Source organism: Parasteatoda tepidariorum, chromosome 9 (assembly GCF_982258835.1).
Source record: "Parasteatoda tepidariorum strain Cologne lab strain chromosome 9, Ptep-v5.0, whole genome shotgun sequence".
In the NCBI taxonomy this organism is placed as follows: domain Eukaryota; kingdom Metazoa; phylum Arthropoda; class Arachnida; order Araneae; family Theridiidae; genus Parasteatoda; species Parasteatoda tepidariorum.
Genome location: NC_141763.1, coordinates 36,971,369 through 36,995,850, shown reverse-complemented (window position 1 = coordinate 36,995,850; position 24,482 = coordinate 36,971,369). Strand labels below are relative to the sequence as shown.

Genomic DNA, 24,482 nt, shown 5'->3' with positions numbered 1-24,482 from the left:
AGTAGATTTTTAAAAATATTTAATTGCATATTAAAAAATTCGGGCTACAATAACTTTAATGTGCATCCATGCATTAAACAATTAATGTGCAACAGATATTTAATTATTAAGATATAAAACTTTAAAAAGGTTGGTATTAAAACTTATATAGTAGCACACAAAATGTTCAATGAGAAAATTGAGGTTTGTCTGCTGCAACCACCAGAGAATAGATATTTACATTTAAAATTTACAAATGTGTGTATAAATATTTTCGTCCAAAATGAGTAGTTTCAAAAAGTTATATCGGAAAATCTCTTCGAGAAAATTTCGGATACACACATGCTAAATTATATTCACAAAATACAGAAAAAACGAAATAAAAAAGAGCAACATACACGATTATTTTTGTATTTGAATAAATATTTTCTTGGATGCAAAACCTGAGAAATAAATTTTTTTGCACAGTTGGTATGTTAAATTTCACAGAAAAGAAGAAATTAGGTTTTTATTAACGAGAAAAGTATTTTAAACCCATACAGATTTTTTACGAAAATTGTCCGCAAAAAATGACAACTAATATATTTTAGTTCGCGGGCCAGAAAAAAAAACTTCGCGGGCTGGATGCGGCCCCCGGGCCGCCAGTTGGAAACCGCTGACGGTTTTGAGAGTGAGAGAAAGATTTTTAAAACTTCGAACTCTTTATTTATCACTAAATTAGCTGAATAAATGACTATAGTTTGTCTACAGTAAGAACTTCCCCCGCCACAAAGTCTGAGGCCGTCTGCTGCTATGGAAACAAGAATAGCTAATTTCAGGCAGGGTAGCTTCTCTTCACTCTATTGCTAACTCTATAGACCAGTGGTTTCCAACTGGCGGCCCGGGGGTTGCATCCGGCCCTCGAACTAAAATATATTAGTTGTCATTTTTTTGCGGACAATTTTCGTAAAAAATCTATCTGGGTTTAAAATACTTTTCTCGTTAATAAAAGCCTAATTTCTTCGTTTCTGTGAAATTTATCATGTAGCAAAAAGAAATTATTTCTCAGGTGTAGCATCAAAAAAAAATATTTATTCAAATACAAAAATAATCATGTATGTTGCTCTTTTCTATTTCAGTTTTTTGTATTTTGTGAATATAATTTATCATGTGTGTATCAGAAATTTTCTCGTAGAAATTCTCCGATTGAACTTTTTGAAACCACTTATTTTGGACGAAAATATTTACACACACGCATTTGTAAATTTTAAATTTAAAATGTAAATATCTATTTTCTGGTGGTTGCAGCAGACAAACCTCAATTTCGTCATTGAACGTTTTGTGTGCTACTATGTAAGTTTTAATACCAACCTTTCTAAAGTTTTATATCTTAACAATTAGATATCTGTTGCACATTAATTGTTTAATACATGGGTGCACATTAAAGTTATTGTAGCCCGAATTTTTTAATATGCAATTAAATATTTTTAAAATCTACTTCTTATTATAATTTGTGATTCAATACTTTTGTTTTGTACAACTTGGTAAAAATCTGACAGTAATATTTAATATTCCATCAAACATAAGAGAGTCCTATATAAAATTTTGATAAAGTTGCGGCCCGCCATTTGATTTGTGTTTTTAATTGTGGCCCCCGGCCTCATGTAAGTTGGAAACCCCTGCTATAGACCAAAGAAAAAGATTCCCTCTCTCTCGCCGACATGAACCAAAACCTGCCCTAAACAATGACCCCACACCCCTACTTGAAATAGTTATGCCTTGTTACCATAGTCACCACCACGGGTCCAGACAAATGGCTAGGGGAGTTCTTACTCTAGACAAACTACGTGTAACTCTTCACAGCGAATCAACAATTCTTTTCTGCTAATATCAGTGGTGTTCAAATTCATATAAATTTTTATTTTATTACATTTGTTTTTAAAATAAAGTAATTACTTAATAAAAATCGAACAGAGATTGGATAGAAATAGTAAACATTTAGATAAAGGGTGGATGGTTTTATTATTTGGTATCGTATTAAAAAAATCAGTGTTTTCATAAATCAAGCTCATTGAAGAAATATCTATACATCATCGTTACAATCTATATGTGCTAAATATTTGAGTAAATTTTGCTTCTTTTCTTTTATTATTTTTTTTTTATTGGAGTTGAAGAATATTTTCTTTTTAAATGAATATTTACGAATACAGATTATTTCTTCTTCTTTTTTACTATGTATTAAATATTTAAATACACATTAATGCTCATATCTGTTCTCAATGTCATTTTTAGTAAATACGAATTTCGTTACAGTTAGAAAGTTATTTTTACTTTTAAAATTTTAATTCCTCGTTCTGCAATATAGAATTTACTATATATGGTTATTGTTGATTTTTTTCTTTATTTCTGCGAACGATATGCTAGTGCTTGCAAAGAAGAATTTTAGAATAGTAAAATTAATGCTTTATATACTTTTAATGAAAAAAATTCATTTAAACAGGTAAAATAAATCTCAGGTTAAGCTTCCGGTATCGCAGAAAAAGAATCTACTCTTTCAAGAATTTAGTCCATTAAAAAATATATATTTTAATATATATTCATATATTTATTTATTCATATATACATGCCCATCATCACAGTCTATGTGCTTATAGTTAAAATTTCAATTAATGTAATTTAATTTAGTCCCATAATTTCAGCGAATATCATTAAGCTAGACGCTTTTGTTTCACTAGAATTTAAAAAAAAAAAATATGCGAAATGAAAATAAATTCTAAGCCATATTTTTATTATTTATTAAATAATTAAACAAACAGAAATGTTAATATCAACTTTTATTGTTATTTTATTTTTTGAGTATAGGAATTTTGCTATGGGGAAAAGTTACTTTTATCTGTATCTTAAAATTTTAATTCCTGTTTCTCTAATGAAAAACTAAATAAATGCATAAGCTAGATTTCAATACTTTTGTAACATATATTAAAGCAATTATAATAAAATAAATAAAATCAATTAGAATATATTTCTTTCTTTCTTTTTCGTTTAACTTATTTTTTTCAAAAGAATGAATTAAAAGTTTTGCTAGGATCACAATTTCTTTAAAAGGCTACACTATGCTGGAGATAATTCCTTGCATTAAATTCAAGCTAGAATAAGTAAATAAAAAAAATCAATTACTTTTTTCTAAAATTTTAAGACCTAAAATTTCAAAATGAAAAATTTATCCAACATTTTTATCATTTAACATGAAAATAATTAGAATTATATCTTTTAAAAGATTGACATGGTTAAAAAATATGAAAGATCAAAATTATTTCGTATTTATAACGCATCACTTTAATAAGTATTATCAGGCATCCATAACTTATTTTAACACCTTTTGAGCTGTATTCTCTGCAACTCGCATTTTGAGATTTGATCCTTCTCTTAGAACACGCTTTTTGAGCTTTATACTATTAAACGTACATTTTGAGATCAGTTCATTCTTTTAGAACACGCTTTTTCAGCTGTATTCTCTGCAACACGCATTTTGAAGCGTGACCATTCTCTGAGAACACACTTCTTGAGCTATTTTCTCTTTTTTGAGCTATGTTCAGAATAAAAGGCTCGCCGAAGAATATGTGACTGTCTATGTATAAAATTCGCCATTCTATAGAATGTTTAGTTATTGTGTAAAATCAATTCGCAAAGTATGAAAGGATTGATATTTCGCACATAGGTTTGTTCATCATAGAATAAAACTTTCATAATTCATACTTTGTCTACAAAGAGCATTTGTCTTTCTATAGACTTTCTACGCATTTTATACAATGACTGATGGGGAAAATACGCTAGGCATTCTGTATTCTATAGAATGCCGACATTTTACACATAGATGGAAACATCAATATAAAATTTAAAAAATAATAAAATTGCCGGCTTTTCCATAACTCTTGGAAGCAATAATAACGATAATTAGTTCGCGTTTATTTTGAGGCGTAGTCAATTACAGACAATATTTCGTTTCATCTTTTTATTAATTCACTTGTAAGGGACATATGCAAAGCTATTGGACATCCGATTAATGACCAGTGGACACTTTCTCGACATTAATGTCGCTAATTTTGTCGATTCATTCTGAGTAAGTGCAAACTAATGGACCCATATAGCGTCAGGTATTATTTATTGAAAAAGGGGTCAAAAGCATGCTTATGCATAACATCACCAAGGTCTGTCTTCTAATTATGATGATAGATATGAAATGGATGTTTCGAATGCATAATAAATGGAAAACTACAACTAATTATACATTATAAGTATTCCTAAAGGTGTTAATTAGTGGTGAGTTCTAGAGTAATGCTTATAATAAGTGCCAGATCTGTATAAGGATTAAAAGATCTGTGTATGGAATAAAGGATTTTAATCAGATTTTTAATAAGTTAAGGAAATGATTGGTTGCCCATGTCTATAATTTAACTAGTTTTTGAATTCTGATTTGCACTTGTAATGCGTGTTGATTAAATTTTCTGGGAAAATAAAAGTTAGTATTTTACAATCATAATTACCGTTACAAAAGATCTCTCTTTTAGTAACATATTTTCCTTTTGAATTAGCAGTTAGTTTTCCTTCTGAATTGAAAGTCTAGTTTTTCCCCTTGTTGTGGCGCCATCTATGGCCAAGAATTCGACTTCTGCCACACCATACGTAACATCCGTTTATAGGGCGGACCCATTCATGCATCCAATCATTCATCCACAGATCGTAATTTTGACCTGAATCAGAGAACGATCGATCTCCAATCCAATACCCCCAGAGGTTTTGATTTGTTATGGGAACATGGGGGACTTTTGCGACTCGACAGATTTAACGTTCATCAGTCACTTTACTACACGGGGAGTATTCGGCCGGCGGGATTCGAACCCACGAACTCTCGGACATCGGCCCAGCGCCCTACTGACCAGGCTATCAGTTATTTCCCTTGAATTAATATTATAATGTAATGTAGAAAAATTGTTTCAAAGAAGGCAAGTAAAGCCGATTCTGCCTCTAATCGCGGTTTTTTATGCTAGGTGTTGACAGTAGGTAGTGTGGGAGGGAGAAAACAATACACTGAAAAAGATCTAAAATATTTCTCGGAAATATAATTTTTACGATACTTTGGAACTTGGTAACTAATTTAAGCTTTTTTAATTTTTAATACTTGTTGATTTTACATTCAGGTCTACTAGTCGTAAACAATATTTCATAAATTCGCGAATGTTATAATCACGTGAACGAAGAAATAAGGATAGGCGGCATCTTAATATGATAAAGGGGGCTCACATATCAAATGTTTGTTTTATTTATTTGGCATATTTGTATGGTAAGCTATATATTGCAAAAAAAAATAATAATAATTAGAATTAAATTTTATTTTATTACTCTTTTTAAATTCTATTTTAGCGTTCGTAGCATTAGCAATAGAAAGAAAAATGTTTTCAAGCCGCATTTCTCGGAATCACTTACATTGTTTTTGAATTACACGGCACAGTAGTTTTCACTATGATTTTTGAAACAGTATCAATTTTCATAAAAGCACTAAAATATTAATTACTATGGCTAACTGATTGTAAGCAATAACAAGCTTCTTACAAGAAATTTAGAAAACTTCCGGTGTGTATCCCTCTGCTTATGTTAAGCTTATGAGGCAGGCTTATGTTAAGCTTGTAAGCTGGCTTATTATTCTAGGAAGTTTATTATTGTGATCTGTGTTGAATTTACCCGTAATTTGACCGTTCATAAGAGTTTTCTGTTATTAAATCCTAACAGGTGGCGACCCTAAAACAAGCCAAAGAAAATTATTATTCATACATAAAGTGTAAGGTTTGCCATGGTTATCCCTTTTCATACCAGCCAACTTTTACCCATTTGGCGTAAAATTTTTTATTTCTATATTTAAAGTGGTAGTAAAATGTATGCTTTCTATATATTCCTGCATTTATAAACTTAATTTATAATTCTTTTAATCCACCACTAATTTTAAAAAAATTAAGTTTATATATTGAAATGCAATACTGTTGTTGAATGATACATAAGCTAGTTCAAATTACACAGTATTTTTCTGCATATAATTGCAATTTATATTCCATTTGACTACCACTGGCGAAAATCATCCTTGAAAGGATTAAAAGTTGGCAGGTATGCCTTTTTGGCTATATAAGTGTAAAATATTGCCGTTTGTTACTTTTTTGTATACCATCATAGCATGCTTGCGGAGTCCGACAAATTCATTTGTTGTTTGTTTTAGTGAAATTTAAATTGAAAGAACACGTTATAGTGTAATCGCTACAGGTATATAATAATATTGGATGGCGCGCTTTTTCGAGATGAGGCGTAAAAATTAATCATAAGTGGTAACCCGACGACGAATTTAACCCCTAGAGCCATCTATGCTTCACTTTACACGTTCAACTATCCATGGTGGCTCAGAGGATAGAGCGTTCGTCTTCCAATGCGGTGAATCTGGTTCGAATCCTAGCGATGGCTGGTCGATATGAATTCCGCACCCACCACAGTGCTGACATAAAATATCCTCAGTGATAGACGGATCACGAGTTAGTTTCCTTGCCGTCAGGCTAACCGTGGGAGGTTTTCTTTTCCATGTAACGTAAATGCTGGTTAGTTCCATGAAAAAGTCCTCCACGAAGGCAAATTGATCCAGGAGTTCCATTGTCTTCTGGATTGGGTTAAAAATTTTAAGTCTACAGATTTGAACATAGGTAGCCGTAAGCCCAAAATTGGTCGGCTGTTGTTGTTGATGACATATGCCTGTTTAGGCAGAGGGGGTGCGATTGTTCTTTTTTTTCCAGTGGCGCCATCTATGGCCAAGAATACGACTTCTGCCACACCATACGTCGCACCCGTTTATAGGGCGGAGCCATTCATTCGTCTACAGATCGTAATTTTGACCTGAATCAGAGAACGATCGATCTCCAATCCAGTACCCCCAGAGGCATTGATTTGTTATGGGAACATGGAGGACTTTTGAGACTCGACAGATTTAACGTGTATCAGTCACTTGACAACACGGGGAATCTTCGGCCGGCGGGGTTCGAACCCACGAACTCTCGGACATGGGCCCAGCGCCCTACCGACCAGGCTATCCCGGCCCGGGGTCGGCTGTTCAACGATGGTTATAAAACCATTCATAGTTGTTGTATTACTTAAAAAACAAACCCAGGTATCCCATTAAACAAAACAAAAAAAGACTAATTTACATGATTAAAAACTTCATTGGATTCAAAAAAATGTGTAGATGCAAATAAAGGTTATTCTTGAGAATGAGCGCCTATTCTTGAGAGCTTGAAACATGTCGACGTTCATTTCCTTCTTCATATTTTTTAAGCCAATGTGATTACATTGTATATCTTACCGCTTGTTTCTTGGAACTATTTATTAACACACTAGTATGCTATACTAATGCTTTTTCAAATAACTAAGTATTATTTCTCATCCTTAAATAATTAGTTTATTAATGTACAATGAGAAGAATAACTATGAAAATATTTCTACATTAAAATTTCTATGCTTTTGTTGAGCAATAGTTAAACCGTGTTATGAAATTTTCAAGATCTGAATAAATATTGTATGTGTTAATTTGTTTGAAGGGGGAAATAAGTTAGTAATGTTAGCGAAAAGAGTGGGGGATAGATTTAAGTAGATTGGGAACCGCCATCCAAGACAATTGCCTCTGCCTTTCTCGACTGAGTCTTTGGAAATTCAAATGTAATTTTCTATGTTAGTAAAAAAAATTGTAGTATTATGATGCAGTCATGCTATGAACCCTTTTCTGGAATATATGTTAGATCAGCTGTTCCCAATTTTTTTTTCATATACGAAAACCTAAATAGTCAACCTTTTTCCGGCGAAATCCAGATTTTTTAAATAGTTTTGTAAGGCAATTGTGAACGTCATAACCTATAAAACACTATTTTTAAAATATTTATTTAAAGGATAGAAGATTTTTCACCGTTTAAGCATTAATAATATTTAATTTGGTTTTATGTCCCATAACCAGTTAAATTTGCAGTCTTTATGATGTATCTAGTCTAGTTATGAATTCGTCTTTCAAGTACATACATAGGCTGAAAATGAATAAAATAAGCGGAATTATGGTTTATTTAAAAATGAAACTTAAAAGAACTGCTTTATACATTGAAAATGGTTTTAGGAAAACCTATTTATTTATTAAAGAATTTAGTTATTTTATTTTGATTTGAAAAGCGCGTTTTGAAATACTAATGCAATATTTTATAAATGCTTGTTCTTATCAATTTGTTCAATATATTATAATTAGAAATATTAAATTTTCTTTTTAAAAAATGTCATTTCTATTTCATTGGCATTTTGCTTGAAATAACTTCAAAAAGGCTACCGAAAGATTAAATAATAAATTATGAATTATAGGTTGGATCTAAATACAATCGAAAATTTCAACACTGATTTAAAAAATACTAACTCGCGGAACCCTTTTAACTCCACCATGGAACCCAAGGATTCCACAGAACATCACTAGAAAAATGCTGAGTTAAATCACTAACAGCTATAATTCGTTATTTATGCTACTCATAAAAACTTGCAAAGAAGGTACCTAGTCCATGGATCTGAATTTATTTTTGCATAGTTTTCGGAAATCATAAATGAAATTTATTTTGTTAAATTAGGTGTATTTAAGTTATGAATAATCAAAAACTACAATTTTTACCTTGAATACAGTTAACTACAAGCAAAAATATATTTTAGTATTTTTTTTTTATTTATTATAAAAGACAATAATAGTTTTAAAAAAAAATTTGTTAAATAAAGGAGTTATATTTGTACTAAAATCTATAGTCCAAACAAAGTAGTTTTTAAAATTTTTTTTTTTAATTCATATTCAATATATATCAATAATTGATTTTCTAAATTAAAAAAAAATTTCAATGATGAATAACTGTTTCTCTTAGGTCTAAATAATAACAAATTTGAAAAATTTATTGTTAGGATGATTTCGTTTTCAACACAGAAAAAGACGCTTCAAAACCACAAATTATTAAAATACTAAACGTAATACTTTTCACTTATTTTGACCTAAATTAAATACAAAATAATGAAAAAGTAAGAAAAATATGTTTAATAAAAATTCTGTATTAAAGGGTTAAAAAGGCAAATATTTAAAGATTAAAAAACATTCTACTCTTTTGAGTAATAAATACAAAAATGCATAAACTCTGCATTATACAAGCATTTTGTAAGGATAATTTAATAGCGGAATTTTATTTTTAATCGATATCATTTGAATGTGATACTTTATAATTTTTTTGCCTAAGTTTACTTTTTCAATAATTTATATCTTAGCAACAAAAGCGAATCAGTACAAAAAAAAATCTATAAATTATTTCAAATAAATAGTACTACCATTACTAGCAAAATTGCTAAGAAAAGTTTTGACTGGCATAAATTATGTATGAAATACATTAGAGGCAATAAATTGAATACAGCAAATGACAACACATTGTAATTCAGTATATATACAGATGTTTTATTTACGAAAATCTTATCACAACGGGTAAGTTTACATACTAGGCTTAAAGCCAGATTAATACACAAAGATTTCAGTTTAATTTCCAATCAGAAAAAAAAAATACCACAGTTACTTTTATTATTCTTCATACATTCAATTCTTTTGCTTACAAATAGCTAATCGCAAACAAAAAGTATTTCACCATATGCCAATATCTAACAAACTTATTCAAAAAAATTATTCAATGAATTACCAAAATATTTATTCTAAATTTTGAACTACATCAAGCAATCAAATTTTCAATTTCCACACATGAAACAATTCCATGCCTCTGAAAGTTTATAAAAATATTTTAAGGTACATATTTTAACTAGGACTATTTATCATACATGTTTAAACTAACACATTTAATTCGTCAAAAAAAATTTTATGTCTAGAAAAAAATAATCAGAAAACAAACATTAAAGACTGATTTAAATAAAATAATTAACACTAGGAAACACAATTTGAAAGGGAAGAAAATAAAATACAAAGTTTTAATTATCCAACATTGTGAAAGAAAACTTTTCCATACAATTTATAATTTTGTAAGTTTCAGATAGTAAGGTAACAAATGATTAGTATTACAAGAGGCACAAAATTTATTTAGATTTCAAAAACAATTGAGCTTTGAAATGCATACATAAAAAAATGCTAACTATATAGATAGAGTTTGTAGATAATAGGAGTTTCAACAACTTCGGTAATTTTATTTTCCTTTTTCCAAAATGCACCAAGTAGTACTACTAAAAGTAAAGGCCTTTAAATAGAATAACAATAGAAGTAAAGGACTTTTACAATGTAAGTTAGAAATTATTATATACTTATACAATAAAAGTTGCATAAAAATAGCTTGCATAGAAGTTAGTTTTTCAAGCAGAATTAATATTGAGGAAAACTAACATGGGGAATTTATCTAGTTTATTAAGAAATGGATAACTGGACAGACACTGTAAAAAACTAAAATTTACTGTTATAGCTAAAGATTAAAAAAAAAAAAAAAAAAAGGAAAATTAAAGGGATGCCTAAACATTAAAAATTATAAAAGTTAAATGCAGACTTTAATATGGAGATACTATTTATACGAGTATACAATAAAAACTACAGCCACATTGACAGTAAGCATCATAACATTGAAATTACAATAATTTTCTTCATTTTTTCACTATTCAAATCCTTACTACAAAAATATATATATAAGTAGATATAACTTAAAATGACACCACTAAAAATAAAGAGGAAATAAATCACACTAGTTTAAATATTTCTTTTGCTTAAAACTTTGAATTGTATCGCTTACTTAAAAAACAAATATTTTATTTATTTATTTCTAAGGAAAATTAAAACCTGATGAATAATACAAGATAAGACTTTGAATAATTTATGCTATTCTGATTAAGAATGGAGATAGAAGTTGTTTTAAATATACAACAGCAAATTAAGCAAATAAATTAATCTGTGATTATAGAATCTACCAAGAAATACAGTCTTCTTTGCATTGCAAAAAAATGGTAATTATTTTTTTTAGAAAAAATTTAGGAGAAATGCTGATTGTCTATTAATGAATAATTAAAAAGATATGTAAGAACTTAACGAAAAGTTAATCATGGTGATATAAGTACTTTTAAGTAGACAAAAATATATAACATAATTATCAGTTTTACAACTGAGCAATGATGTTAGAATTTAATTAGTTTCTAATTCAGTATCATGCAATGAAGGCATTATATTTTTTCTTAATAAAAAAAAGTACTGATAATTTTGGGTGTTAATACAACAAGGAATCATGCTTTCATATTTGAAAAAATATAGATTAATTATAAAAAATACATTTAATTTGATATTAATGTATAAAATATAAATCAGTCAAATAATAAATCATATTAATGCTAGATTCTTTAATCACAGTAAACTGTAACTATTTACTTTCACAACCTTTTGTTAATTTATTAATTCTACCTAGTTGACACAGATATTTTTTACGGCGATGCTCAGAAAATTGCAAGATAAAAATTTTAATAAATCTAAGAGAGTCAAATCGGGGTAGATCAAATAATATCAGGATTCATTGTAACAGTATTAAATATTATTGCTATTGCTCTCAATTTAAAAGTATGTACAGTCAAACAAGTAAAAAAAAAAAAAAAAAACACAGAGAATTATTAAAATAATATAGGATTTTACACAGTTGCAGCAAGGTAGACCTTACACAGCCTGAAATGTACTTCATTAATTTTAAATCAAAATAAATCTTTAAAGACTAAATTTGATGCAAACTTAATTCATTTTAATTAACTTATTAAAGTCCAAACCACCTTTTTAAGCAAAAGAAAATTTTTTTTAGAAAAATATCAAAATAAAATCCTTTTTAAAATTTTATTTCAGTTGAAAAAGGAACTTAATATAATAATTATCAAATGGAAGCCATCAATTAACGACTAATCAAACAAAAACTCCGTTTTGCTCAACATTGCACAAAAAGTATCCTGTTTTTTAAATCTAATTTAAAAATAAAAATTCTATTATGCACAGAGCACTTGAAAAAAATTCCTTTGAGCTTATGGAATTTTTTTTAATTGTCTCCAATTAGAAAAACTAGACATTTATGGGGCAATGGATATATTTACAATGTTTATAGTATTTTGGAAGTAAATTATAATTTTAGATAATTATAATATGCATTTATAAAGTAGGTAATTTAAAATACAGTCCATGATGAAGTTGATAAGTTAACGTTTTAATCTTTAAAAAATTATAAATACTAATTGCTTTCACAATATTAAAAGACATAGATTATTTTTGTCTTAAACAAATGTATGATAAAAATGATTATAATTTTAGATAATGCATGTTGATAAAGTAATTAATTTAAAGCACATTCTAATAATCATTTCTGTTTAAACCGTGCTGGTTGTAATATCATTACTGTTATTTTAAAAACTAGTTAATGTAGGTAAGCAAAAGATTTAATGACTAATTTTACTTTTAACGGGCTGCAACTGTGTTCCATGTATTCGCTGTGTTATATATATATATCTCATGAAGTTTGAAAGTTACATCTTCACAAAAATAAATATTACAAAAATGCTATGAATACACAACTTATTTCGTCTCAACATTCAAACTATGCAATGTAACAATTCTATTTTCTTCAACTACTACACATATTGCATACTTAGAAACTATGCTGACTTTTGTCAAATCACAATTTACATTGATATTATTTGTTTGCATAGAAATGATAAGTACACATCTTTTACTTATTTATAATAAGTAGGCTAAAATTCTGAAGATCAAAAATGAAAAATATTACAGGAGGTGAAATAATACACATGCTCAGAAAAATGTTAAAATATATATGCAAAGATGTTGTTCTTTTGGATTTTTTTTTTAAAAAAAAGTTAAGAGTTTTTCTTAAATTTAAAATATATTCAACTTTTAATTAAATTTATATTTTATTTTTGTGCTTATTTCTATATTAATTCAAAAGTTAACAGCATAGTTAAAATGTTTGAACATTTCAATAAAACAATTGAAAGATTTCTTTTATCTTTCTTCATTTTTTTTAAAATTTAAGTATGCATTCTTTTAAATTTTGTTTTTAAAGTATGGTTTTGATATTTGATACGCAATACATACAATTAATTTTGACAGAAACTATAACTTAATTTCTAAATTATCAACATCTTTGTATACATAAAAAAAGAATTTGAATGAACTATGAATAAATTATAATTAAGAAATTGTATAAATGATAATGTACAAAGATAAAAAAAAAATCGATTTAAACAACAAGAAAATAAAACTTATACCTATAATAGTTGAAACATTAAAAATTCGTACTTTTTTAAGTTCATTAAATATTTACTCTATATTATATTTCACTATATACATTTTATGTTTAACTCTTATGTAAGATAACTCAAGCACTAGAATATTTCAAGTGGAATGTTTTTTTTAAAAATATGACAGCTAGTAGAAATGTAATATTTCAAATGAATAAGAAAAAAAAATGTTATTAATACAAGTGCTATGTTTTAAAGACTAAAAAATTCACAAAATGCATTTTATCCCTTCAAGCATTAGAGCCTGAGGTATAACTGTAGAAAATTTTCCATTCGCAATACGCTTATGAAAAAAAAAAATTGTTGCCAGAAAGTGATTAGTTTAAAGTATGAAAAAACTTTAATTAAAGATCAGAGGGTTAAACCCCTTTTTTTAATGGGGGAAAAATTGAATATGTTTGTAAGTCAATTAGAAGACAAAACTGAGGAAGATATTTAATTTAAAGTACAAAACAATATCAAGCGTATCAATAAAGTGTGGTTTACATGAATTCATGGAGAAAAAAAAATTTTTTTTCAATTAAAAAAAGGTCTTTCCTTTTTTAGCAATAAAAATATGACAGTTCAAATTTTTATCATTTACAACTGAAATTTTAACTGTACCAAGACAATATTTTTCAAGAGCTTCTAAAATACAATAAATCATTTTTTATAGCCAAAATTAATGTTTTTTGTAATTAAATTTACAGTGCTATGTGTCTCTGAATGACAAGAAAGCAGCAATACATGTTAGAAACACAATATTATTCATACTTAATGTAATTTTAAAAAGATTAATATAATTCTAGACCAATAGAAGCATTTCAAACAAAATCAAATCTTCAAATACAATTTAGTAGGCTTAAGGCAACATGTTCAAAACTGTCATGGACTTAAGGATAACAAACTACAATTATTACTTTCATTGACGAATACTTATTAATATTAAAGTAACCAAGTAACAAACCTAGATTTTCATTGTCTGTAATGCAAAAACAGAATATAAATCTTTGTAAATTAAAAAAAATCGCGATCAACAGATTTTTATAATATAAGCAGTCTATAAAACAATCAAGTGATGATTGATCATTAAATGATCAACAAAAACTAGAAAAAAATACGTGTTATTATTATTTTACTAATTCATTAAGCTAAAATGGGATTTCAGAATTAACTATCTAAATTTAAATCTTTAAGCAATGTTTTCTTCAGAAAGGTTGTAAATATTAAAACTGAATAAATGTGTTTAAAATTAAGTAAAAAAAACGATACTGCAATATACTTGCCAGTCTTGAAAAATCAATGTTTCAATGCATATTAATTAAAATTAATTTAAATACATATTTTCAGAAATAAAGATAGTAATATATATTATTAACTTCTGCATAGAAAATTTATTCAGAATTAATAAATAAATAAATAAATAGTCTTTCTGAAAAACTTAAATGTTTCAACATTGGAAAAAAATGTATCTTTGACAGTTTGTGTTGTGCTATCTGAAATGCTGGCTTTGTTCCCTTATGATAATGATTAATCACTCAATGATAACCAATGTATCATTTGATATGACATAACCTGAATAAATGTTGAGAATAATTCCAAGCCACATTTATTTAAAATATTTCAGTACATGTTGAATTGATTCAAAACTCTTGAAATAAAGTTCATAATACACATTTTTTATTAAATAATTTTTTGTCACTTTTATTATGAATTGAGTTTTTTCTTCTTCAAAACTTGATACAGACAGCAAATCAAGTTGGCAAGTACATATTTTGACGAGCTCATTTCAAGAAGGCAGCAAAATATATGAACATAATAATACTAAAAGCATAGATAACACAGAACACATTAAAAAAACACACACACACAATGAACACATAGTAAACAAAAATCACCTTTAAGAAATGAAAAAAAAAAAAGAAATTGATGAATGCGTAATATTATGAAAAGAAACAATATTGAGGTAATATCTAAATATAAATCAATGCGCTACAATATTTAAAACTGTAGCACTGACATAAGACACCTCAACTTTGCACAATTTCCTCACAAGAAAGATCTGGAATGATAGTAACTCAATCAAACCCTGTATTGGACCTTATGATAAACTTTCACATTTAATGGACTTCACCTGATCTAAAACTTTTAATATCTGGAATAAAAAGAGAGGAATACATTACAAACAAAACTTAAAAAATATAATTTTAATACATTTTGGAAGTGCTACAAGTTTAATTCTCAATCGATATAATTATTAGTAAATTAAATAATTATTAATTAAAATACTTAATTATTAATTATAATAATTATTAATTAATTAATTGGATTCCTGCAAGTGTTCATCACAGGCAATGCTTAGCATTTCTCGATTCAAAATCCAATCAGGTTCGAAACACACACATGACGTAGCTTACAGGTATCCAATTAAATCTCTTCAAACCACATGGTTAAGCATAAATCACTGCAAGTACTCAATTGTAAAAAAGATAACAATAAGAATAACAAAATTATTTTCGCCACCATATTATATGCAGCATGAGACCTAGTAAATATAAGTGCCATACAGCTTGTATGGCAGAATTGTTCCGTTATGGGTTAAAATTTTTTATCAAATATATGGCAAATAGCTCTTTGTTTGCAAACAATGATACATACAGTTTGTCTAAAGTATGAACTCCCCTAGCCATTCATCTGGAGGTAACTATGGTAGCAAGGTATAACTATTTCAAGTAGGGGTGTGGGATGTCTGTTCAGGACATCAGGTCGGTAAGAGAAAGGGAATCTGCTTCTTTGGTCTATTGTGTTAACCTTAAAGTGAATAGAAGCTACCCTCTTTGAAATTCACTATTCTTGTTTCTATAGCAGCAGACATCCTCAGACTTTGTGGTGGGGGGAGTTATTACCGTAGACAAACTATAAGCTCGTATCTCATCAATATTTAACATAATATTTGAAAGTAAGGCATTAGCTATTTGGATTATGTAAGACATTTATTGTTTTGGAAAATTTCTTTCCTTTAAATTATTCTAAGAAATCATTTACATTCACTTAAGAAAACTATGTTTTTTTTTAAACTCAATGAATAGTTAATTTAATTCAAAATTATCAATTTTACTTGTTTAATACAAAAACAAGAATGAAAAATTCAATAAAGCAGAATAATAGAATTCAAATAAAGCTTCATTTAACTATCGGAACTAGCCGCATATGGCTATTTACATCACTAATTATATCTAATTTATTTTGGTTTGCCTTATACTATTACTACAATTCTACAGAATGCAATAAACTGAATTGGTAGGATATCAGGTGTAATATTTGGAAATAAAATTCTGCCTTGTAAACACTAAAAAACATATTTTTTAAATACCTATAATATGCTTGTTTGAAAGGGCCAGCTTTGTTTAAGCCCATATATCGAGCTTGTTCATCTGTCATTTCAGTCAGGTGGGCATCAAATGTAGGCAAATGAAGACTTGCAACATACTCATCTGAAAAAGAGGATTTTACACACTTTAAATTCCTGCAGAGATAATTCTATATTCTCTTATAGATTTCACTAAATAAAAAAACTTAAACAATACTAATAAAAATTGGATCCATTTCAAATTTAATTTTTAAACTTGTTTACACTTTTTTTCTTAGTTCTCAATTAGAAAAAATTATATTAAACAGATACAATAAATAATAAAAAAAAATCATTAGCTCTTTCATGATATTTTTTAAAATAACCGCTGTAGGGATCCCACTCTCTTTCAAAAAGTTGAATCAATTTTCACATCTGGAAAATCTAAGCTTTGCATCAGGAAAAACTTAATTTGTATCATGGAGAAGCGATTTTTGTATTCAAAAAGAACTCCTTTACATCAGATAGAAACAAGCTAGTAGTAGAAAAACTACTCTTTTGACATGCATTAAAAATAAAGTTTTTAAGCAAAACGAAACTAACAAAAGCACAATGATAAATATTTAATAATTAAAGTTAAGTTGAATAATTTCAAAGCAGACAAAGAACTATTCTTTTAATATTTCAAATATCAATAAATAGAAAAAATGCAAGTTTTTAAACTAAAAATAAAACATTAATCTGAGAAAATTATAATATAAATTTAATCCTATTTTATTTACTAATTTAAATAAAATCAATATTATTGATATCATTAAAATATCAACATAAGCACAAAAAAAAATAAATAAATAAATAAATGCATGTTTGTTAAAATTTTTTTTTAAACACTAATTTTTAATTTCAAAAGTCCTGCTTAATTTCTGGAATTAGGGAAACCAAAAACGCATCATTAATATTAGTTGATACATCCTGGAACAGTATTTGAATACTTCCAACAGTAATTTTTAATTTTCCAAGCATTTTCTAATAACTTTTGAGTTGCATTAAATTTTTGGGCCAATTTCTTTTCTTCATTTACCAGCTTTGTTACAATATTTTCTTTTTGAATACAGGAATCCCATAAAAACAATAACACAGGAAAAAGATTATGGGTGTGATCAACTGAGAGCTGCGACACCACATGTATTTGAAAGAGAAATTAAAAGAATAATGGCATTCAGTTTTCGAAATTTTGCTGAGGAAGTAAAATTTGTGTTTTGGTGCAAATTGGATAAAATAATGGATTATATGTTAGTAGCAACTTTTTTTTGTTGCTTAGTGCAATCAGTAAAAGTGTGGTTCCTCTCCTGCTACCTGGATTTAGATGACTTTAAAAAGGTTTTAATAATTATGTAAGAAGACATACCATAAAGCTATAAATTTAAAGATTACAGAACATCATCAGTGTCGGATTCAGTCACGTTAACAATCTTGTCGTAGGCCAGGATAGCTTGGTTTATAGTACACTGGGAGTGAGAATTTGAATGATGATGGGCAAAGAATACTCTATTATTATTATGAGGTAACTGGTGCACGTTAAATATGTCAGGGTCACAAAGTCCTCTAAGTTCCCATAACAAATCAATACTTCTGAGAGGATCGAATTGGAGATTGATAGTTCTCTGGTCCAGGTTAAAATTACAATGAATGAATGGAGTATGATTAGCTCCTTCCTGTAAAACAGGCTTTGACCTGTGTATGGCTGAAGTCGTATTCTTGACTGCAGATGGCACCACTGATAAAACAGAAAACTTAACATCTGCCTTAAAAATCTGATATATTCAAGCAGGCTTGCTGAAATCTATCGAATAGCAAGTGGCATAAGTAACGACATGTCGTCATACGAATTCCAATCTGCGATTGATTTTATTTCATCCACTGAGTTCCAGAAAAGATTTTACTACATTTGTTAGTGCATCTTTATTCGAAAGGTAAATGTATCATATTCAGAAAGAACAATGTGGAATGCTTTATATTTGGGGAAAATATTGTAAACTTGATAATTTTTTATGACTTTATACTTTTGTTAATATGTTTTTAGAAATTTTCATTTTTTTTTTTTAACGATCAACTTATACATCTGATGTATCAAAAATTTGCTATCTCATAATCAAAATACACTAGAATATATAGTATTTAGATAACCTTTAAATTCAAGTATAAAACATTTTAAAAAATAATTTAGATTTATTTTTATAAATTCAGATAATAAACGTCTAGAAAGTTTGTATATTTATCCAATAGTTTGTATATAAAAGAGGGAAATATTAGAATGAAAAGATTGATAAATATATTAATCAGAGAATTACCCATTTTTTTGGGTAGAAGATAAACATCTCCTTTGTACCTCCCAGCAGCAGCACTAAATAATTCGATAAGAGCTAGAGCTTGAGTAGATGCTGTAATGGATACAACAAATGAAGGAATAGTGGAACAGCTCAGATTGGCAAGACGACCCTGCATGATGACAAATTAAAAATAATTAAACAATTCAACGGCATATCAATTTCGTTAAATTTACTATTAAATAAAACAAAGGCCTATGAAGAAATACTTTTTTCTCCAATTTAAAAAGAAAAGTGAAAATTTAAACTAGTATAAAAATAATATCAGTACCAGAAAATTTTATATTTCTTTAATACATTTTTATTTTAATATAAATGCTATTCGTAAATAGTACTATCCTATATTACTTGTACTTACAATATTAGGAATGCGAAATTTTTTGATGTCACTTGAATAAAGACAAAGAAAATTAAAAATATAAAAACTGATTCTATTATATTTGGTATCTATCTTATTGCACTTTATTATTGTAATTTGAAATCACCAGTTTTTAAAATTAAGCGCAAGAAAAATAAAATAATTCCTTAGTAATATTATATAATTTACATGTTTAATTTATGTAAAAGTAAACAAAGGATCAGTTATTCAGTGAGTGACAATTAAATCGCTACAATTCAGTTATGTATTACAAAAAAAAATTATCTTCAATTTAGTTTGAATGAAATTCGTCCCATATGAATCTCGTGTAAAATTTATAGTACAACACTATAATTTTTATATAACAATATATTTATAGTACATTACTATAATTATAAACTTTAGAAATACTAGTAATATGAAACAGTTATCTATGATTTTTTATTATTATAACTTTATTTTCTTTATATTTAGTTCAGATAGTAAATAATTTATTTAGCTATTCAGAGAGCAAAATATTGAACATTTAAAGTAACACAAGTGGTTCTGCACTAAATTCCTTTGAAATATGTTTTTGCTCTCTCTCTATTGATAGTATAGAAATGAAAATATTCATATAGATATTCCTGCTTGCAGTAAATAAATAATAAAAATAATTTTTAATTATATATTATTATTTTTAAAAACAGTTTTCAACATCGACAATAAAGTAAAGTTCACCTCAGCTAAGAGAATTATTCTTTTTCCATCAGGCCATATAATATGATCCACTTGTGATCGAACCTTCTCCCATGTTAGACCTTTTAAACTTTGCTAAAACAAAATTAAGAATATAAAAATTAGAGAAAATTTATAAAATTTTGATGAAATGTGCTAAGTTTCATTGATAAGATATTACATATAACTTTGAAAATTAAATAAAAATCTTGATCACAGAAGATATGTTAAGTGCAGAAGTGAAACATTTTCATATTTTTGTCTAGATTGTGAATAAAAAATATGGAATTTCAGAATAAAAATTCAAAGAAAAATAATTCATTTTCACTTTCATTTGAAAATAATTCATGAATAAAATACTATTAGAGAACAGATAGGATTAAATAGTATCAATAATTAAATGGTATCAATAGTTCAATCAATCGATTAAATAGTATGAATAATTGAAAAATATTAAATTAACACAGAACACTACCTAACACTTAGATATCTCGCAATTAATGCATGTATTTTGCAGTATAATTTAATAAATTAAAACTAAAGCCTTTTTAACTTCAAAGTAATTCATATTTTTAAGTTATCATACAAATTAAGTAGGGTCTCTAAATCTTGTCAGAATCAAAACATTTTAAATGAGAGTAAGTTATAAACTCACCACATCAATTTCAGTATTTGAATGGCCCATATTACAAAGAATGCAACCATTTTTCATTTTATCCATGTGCTCTCTGGTCACAACATTTTTATTCCCTGAATAAAACATAAGTATAAACATGACAAAAATCATAGAAGCATTTGTTAGTGAATAGAAATTTACGTAAAGCTTGCTTACCAGTAGCTGTAATCAATACATCGATGTGTCGTACCACTTCTCCCACTTTAACAACTCTAAAACCATCCATGCTAAAAAATAATAAAAATAATAAATATTGCTAAAATGAACAAATCTAAAAAAATACTAAAAATGATTGATGCACAAAATGATTATAAAACAGGTCAGATTTTGAAGCTATATTACTAATACACTACTCAAATACATTCCAATTTGATGTCGAAAACAATATAAAGGCATTGTGAAACATTGCTCTCAATGTTATCTGACTTCAAAAGCATATTTAAAAAATAAAAATGCAATGAAGCAAGAACATGACAAAGGTGAAGCCAAGTGCCAACTCTTGGTGAATGAACATTACAAGCTTCTTAAGTACCTCCTACATTAAAAATATTTTTAGGAAAATACAGTTAGTATTTGTTATTTAAAAAAAGAAAACTTTAAAATGAATCACAATAAATACATTTTGCTTCTTAAAAATAAATTAATAAAAAGTCAATTAATAACAGTGAAAGATAGATAACATGAATAAAGCACAAATAAAGCTACAAAATTTCGCTTTTTTTCATGTTGCTTAGCTTTACTTTTACGTAGAGAAACATACTCATTCCAGTATCTGTAATTGCCATGTTATATCCTAATAATTTTAAGAACTAGACAATTAGCATTAGTTATGTCTTAAAAAATATTTTTTTTAAAAAAAGAGAAAAAGTACATGATACTTCTCAAAAACAAATTTATAAACACACACAGGTGTAAAACAAAATATTTACCAAGCTTGCAGAGCGCAGATAGGATCAATTTCTGAAACACAAACAACAGATCCCATTCCTTTCAAAGCAGAACAACAGCCCTTTCCAACCTAGAAGGAGAAAACTAACAAAATGTTAGGAATATCATTGCTATCAAGTGAAAAAGTATTAGTGTAAGGTAATTGAAATATGAATATTGGCATATGTAAGATAATTGGCATATGAGAAAAGTAGTACTTTGATTTTTTTTAATCATAAAAAAAAGAAAAAAAAGTTTTACTGTTTTTTATTGTAACTAAAAACAATAAAAAACAGTGAGAAATAAATTGGTATATTCTGTGAAATGCTATGAAAAATACAGCATTTTTATTTAAAAATAATAATTTCTTTAGGAAAAATTTTAACACGAGATTTTGAACATGAAATTGATACAATAAATAACTAAAACAAATAAAAAAAATTGGGAAAGGTCACGTTTCAATTCTGTTAACCAAAAAATTATTCTTAGATAATAAAACCATATTTAGGTACATAAAAATGATAAAAATGCTTGAAAAATAGACTAAGTTATAAATTTGAAATTTAACTAATTTTTTAAATTCCAACAGTATGATAAACTGGTTCATTTAACTATGTTTCATTGGAGAATTTTCTATTAATAAGAAAAAATTTAAAATATACAAAAAAGTTACAAATCAATATTAAAAAGAGAGGGATATAATCAATGTCAACAGTTAATTGTTTGATTATGCAGCTTATGACATAGCCTTTGTTTCATTAAAAAATGTAATCATAAATTTAGATGTAAACTAGAATTGAATCTATTGATGCACTTTATTAGAAAACTTCCCTTTCAAGCTTTAATCCCGTTTTTAAGAATAAATAAATAATAATAATAAAAGAAATATTTTTTAAGCTTTCTCTAATGAAATAAGTTAACATTAAATACAAATAAGTTTAATTTAAAACTAATAAATTAAAATAAAATTCACCCACTAAAGAAAGTATTTTTAACATTCAAAAAATACTCTTTTTAAGAAGTCTAACTGTACATATTTATACACAAATATTTTAATCAAAAACTAAAATTCATGAAAAACTGTGATAAATTACCTCACCATACCCACAGACAAGAACATGTTTTCCACCAAACATAACATCAGTTGAACGCTTCAAACTGAAAATAATTATTTACTTTAGACACAGAAAATAATGAAATAAATATAATCTAAAGAGGTTTCTGAAACTCAGCAAATATTTATAAATAAAAAAAATATACAAATATTTATCTCTTAGACAGTGATTTTCCAATTTCTGTTAAAGTAAATTTTTATAACAATTTATAAATGTTTTTTGAATTGAATTCAGGCATTAAGGAAAAATTAAATACAAATAAAAAAAAAATTCCCAAACTTTGGTTACTGTTATATATATTTTTTCTTTTTTAAGTATCACTAATATTATAAAACTTAAAAAGTTCAACTTCATTACATAATTATCAAATTAAAAAGTATGATAGCATTTATAATTGCTTATATAATTGAAATTCCAATTCTTTTCTATTAAATATCATTTCTAGGTCTGTGAACAACATTACTAACCTTTTCTGCTTACCTTATACTTGATATTAGCATTTAAAATAACTTGTCCATTATTAAAAACTACCATTTAATTTTATAGAAATTTCCTGTTAATCTTCGGACTTTGAATGTTAAAGGTTAACTAAAATCTCTGGAAGTTTTGCTACACATGGAATAAGTAATAGTACAGAAAAACCTTAATCAATGCTACGTTAAGCTTTTTTTTTTATACAAATTCATAAAAAAAAATTGCATAATTTTTTTAAAAGTTTACTTACGCATCAAGAATACTCTCCCTGCAGCTATATAGATTGTCGAATTTCGTCTAAAATAAATAAAGAATTTTAGCAAAAAATTTCATTTTGTTCAACACATTTTTATTATTTAAACAATTTTTTTTTATGTATACTTTTAAAATTGAATAAGTGTATAGTTTTTGAGAAAATCTAGCTTCTCAATCTAATAGTGATGCTAGAAGCTTTAAACAAACTTATTGAATCTTTTACAAAATAATAATAATTATAATACAAAAAACATTGAAATAATATTTATTAGCAAGAGTATTTTACAATTAATATGATTAAATAAACATTTTTTTAAAATTTAGGATGTAGACATTTTATAACTTTCTGTTATTAGGAGGAGAAATTCCTGTCTATATATGACACATACATAAACTCTGCTTTATATTGACATTAAGTTATGGCAATCCCCACCCAAAATTTTAAAGTTTAGTCCTAAAAAAGGGTAGTTAAATTTAAAAACAGAATGAAATAAGTAAATGTATGAAAACATAAGTGAAACAATATTGCAGGAAAAGTTTGAAATCACAAAGTAAGAAATAACAAAGGCAAAACTACTCTTTTTTGAAACTGAAGTGTAATTACATCAATGATTTGAATAGATTGCAATGATTTAATTACAATAAAAGAGATGCAAAGCTGACAAAATATGGCTTATGCTTTTTCTGTTAACACAAATTAACACATTATTAAAATATAAACAAACTTAAACAGGCTTACAATTTTAAAATGACTAAAGCTCTGTTTTATATATATATATATATATGTTACCGGCAAACTATAAAATCCGGCTTGTATAGAATCACTAGGCATTGTATAGAATGCCTAAAATTAGCCGGCAAAGTATGAAATGATTTATATTTC

At 27.0% G+C, this 24,482-nt stretch overlaps 1 protein-coding gene across 9 annotated transcripts in view; it reads right to left on the bottom strand.

Annotated features, from left to right (window-relative positions):
• Nucleotides 1-14,112: 14,112 nt before the first annotated feature.
• LOC107451281 (adenosylhomocysteinase-like 1) overlaps nt 14,113-24,482 on the bottom strand; it is a 249,994-nt gene continuing 239,624 nt past the window's right edge. For all 9 annotated transcript variants that reach the window (XM_087151579.1, XM_087151578.1, XM_087151586.1 and 6 more), the window contains 9 exons: nt 23,595-23,641; nt 22,850-22,913; nt 21,758-21,846; nt 20,985-21,055; nt 20,808-20,902; nt 20,156-20,248; nt 19,042-19,189; nt 16,715-16,835; nt 14,113-15,496 (listed from right to left, as the gene is read on the bottom strand). In XM_087151579.1, the coding sequence (XP_087007705.1) occupies nt 15,490-15,496; nt 16,715-16,835; nt 19,042-19,189; nt 20,156-20,248; nt 20,808-20,902; nt 20,985-21,055; nt 21,758-21,846; nt 22,850-22,913; nt 23,595-23,641 (735 nt within the window). In that variant the 3' untranslated portion in view covers nt 14,113-15,489. The remainder of the gene's footprint in view (nt 15,497-16,714; nt 16,836-19,041; nt 19,190-20,155; nt 20,249-20,807; nt 20,903-20,984; nt 21,056-21,757; nt 21,847-22,849; nt 22,914-23,594; nt 23,642-24,482) is intronic.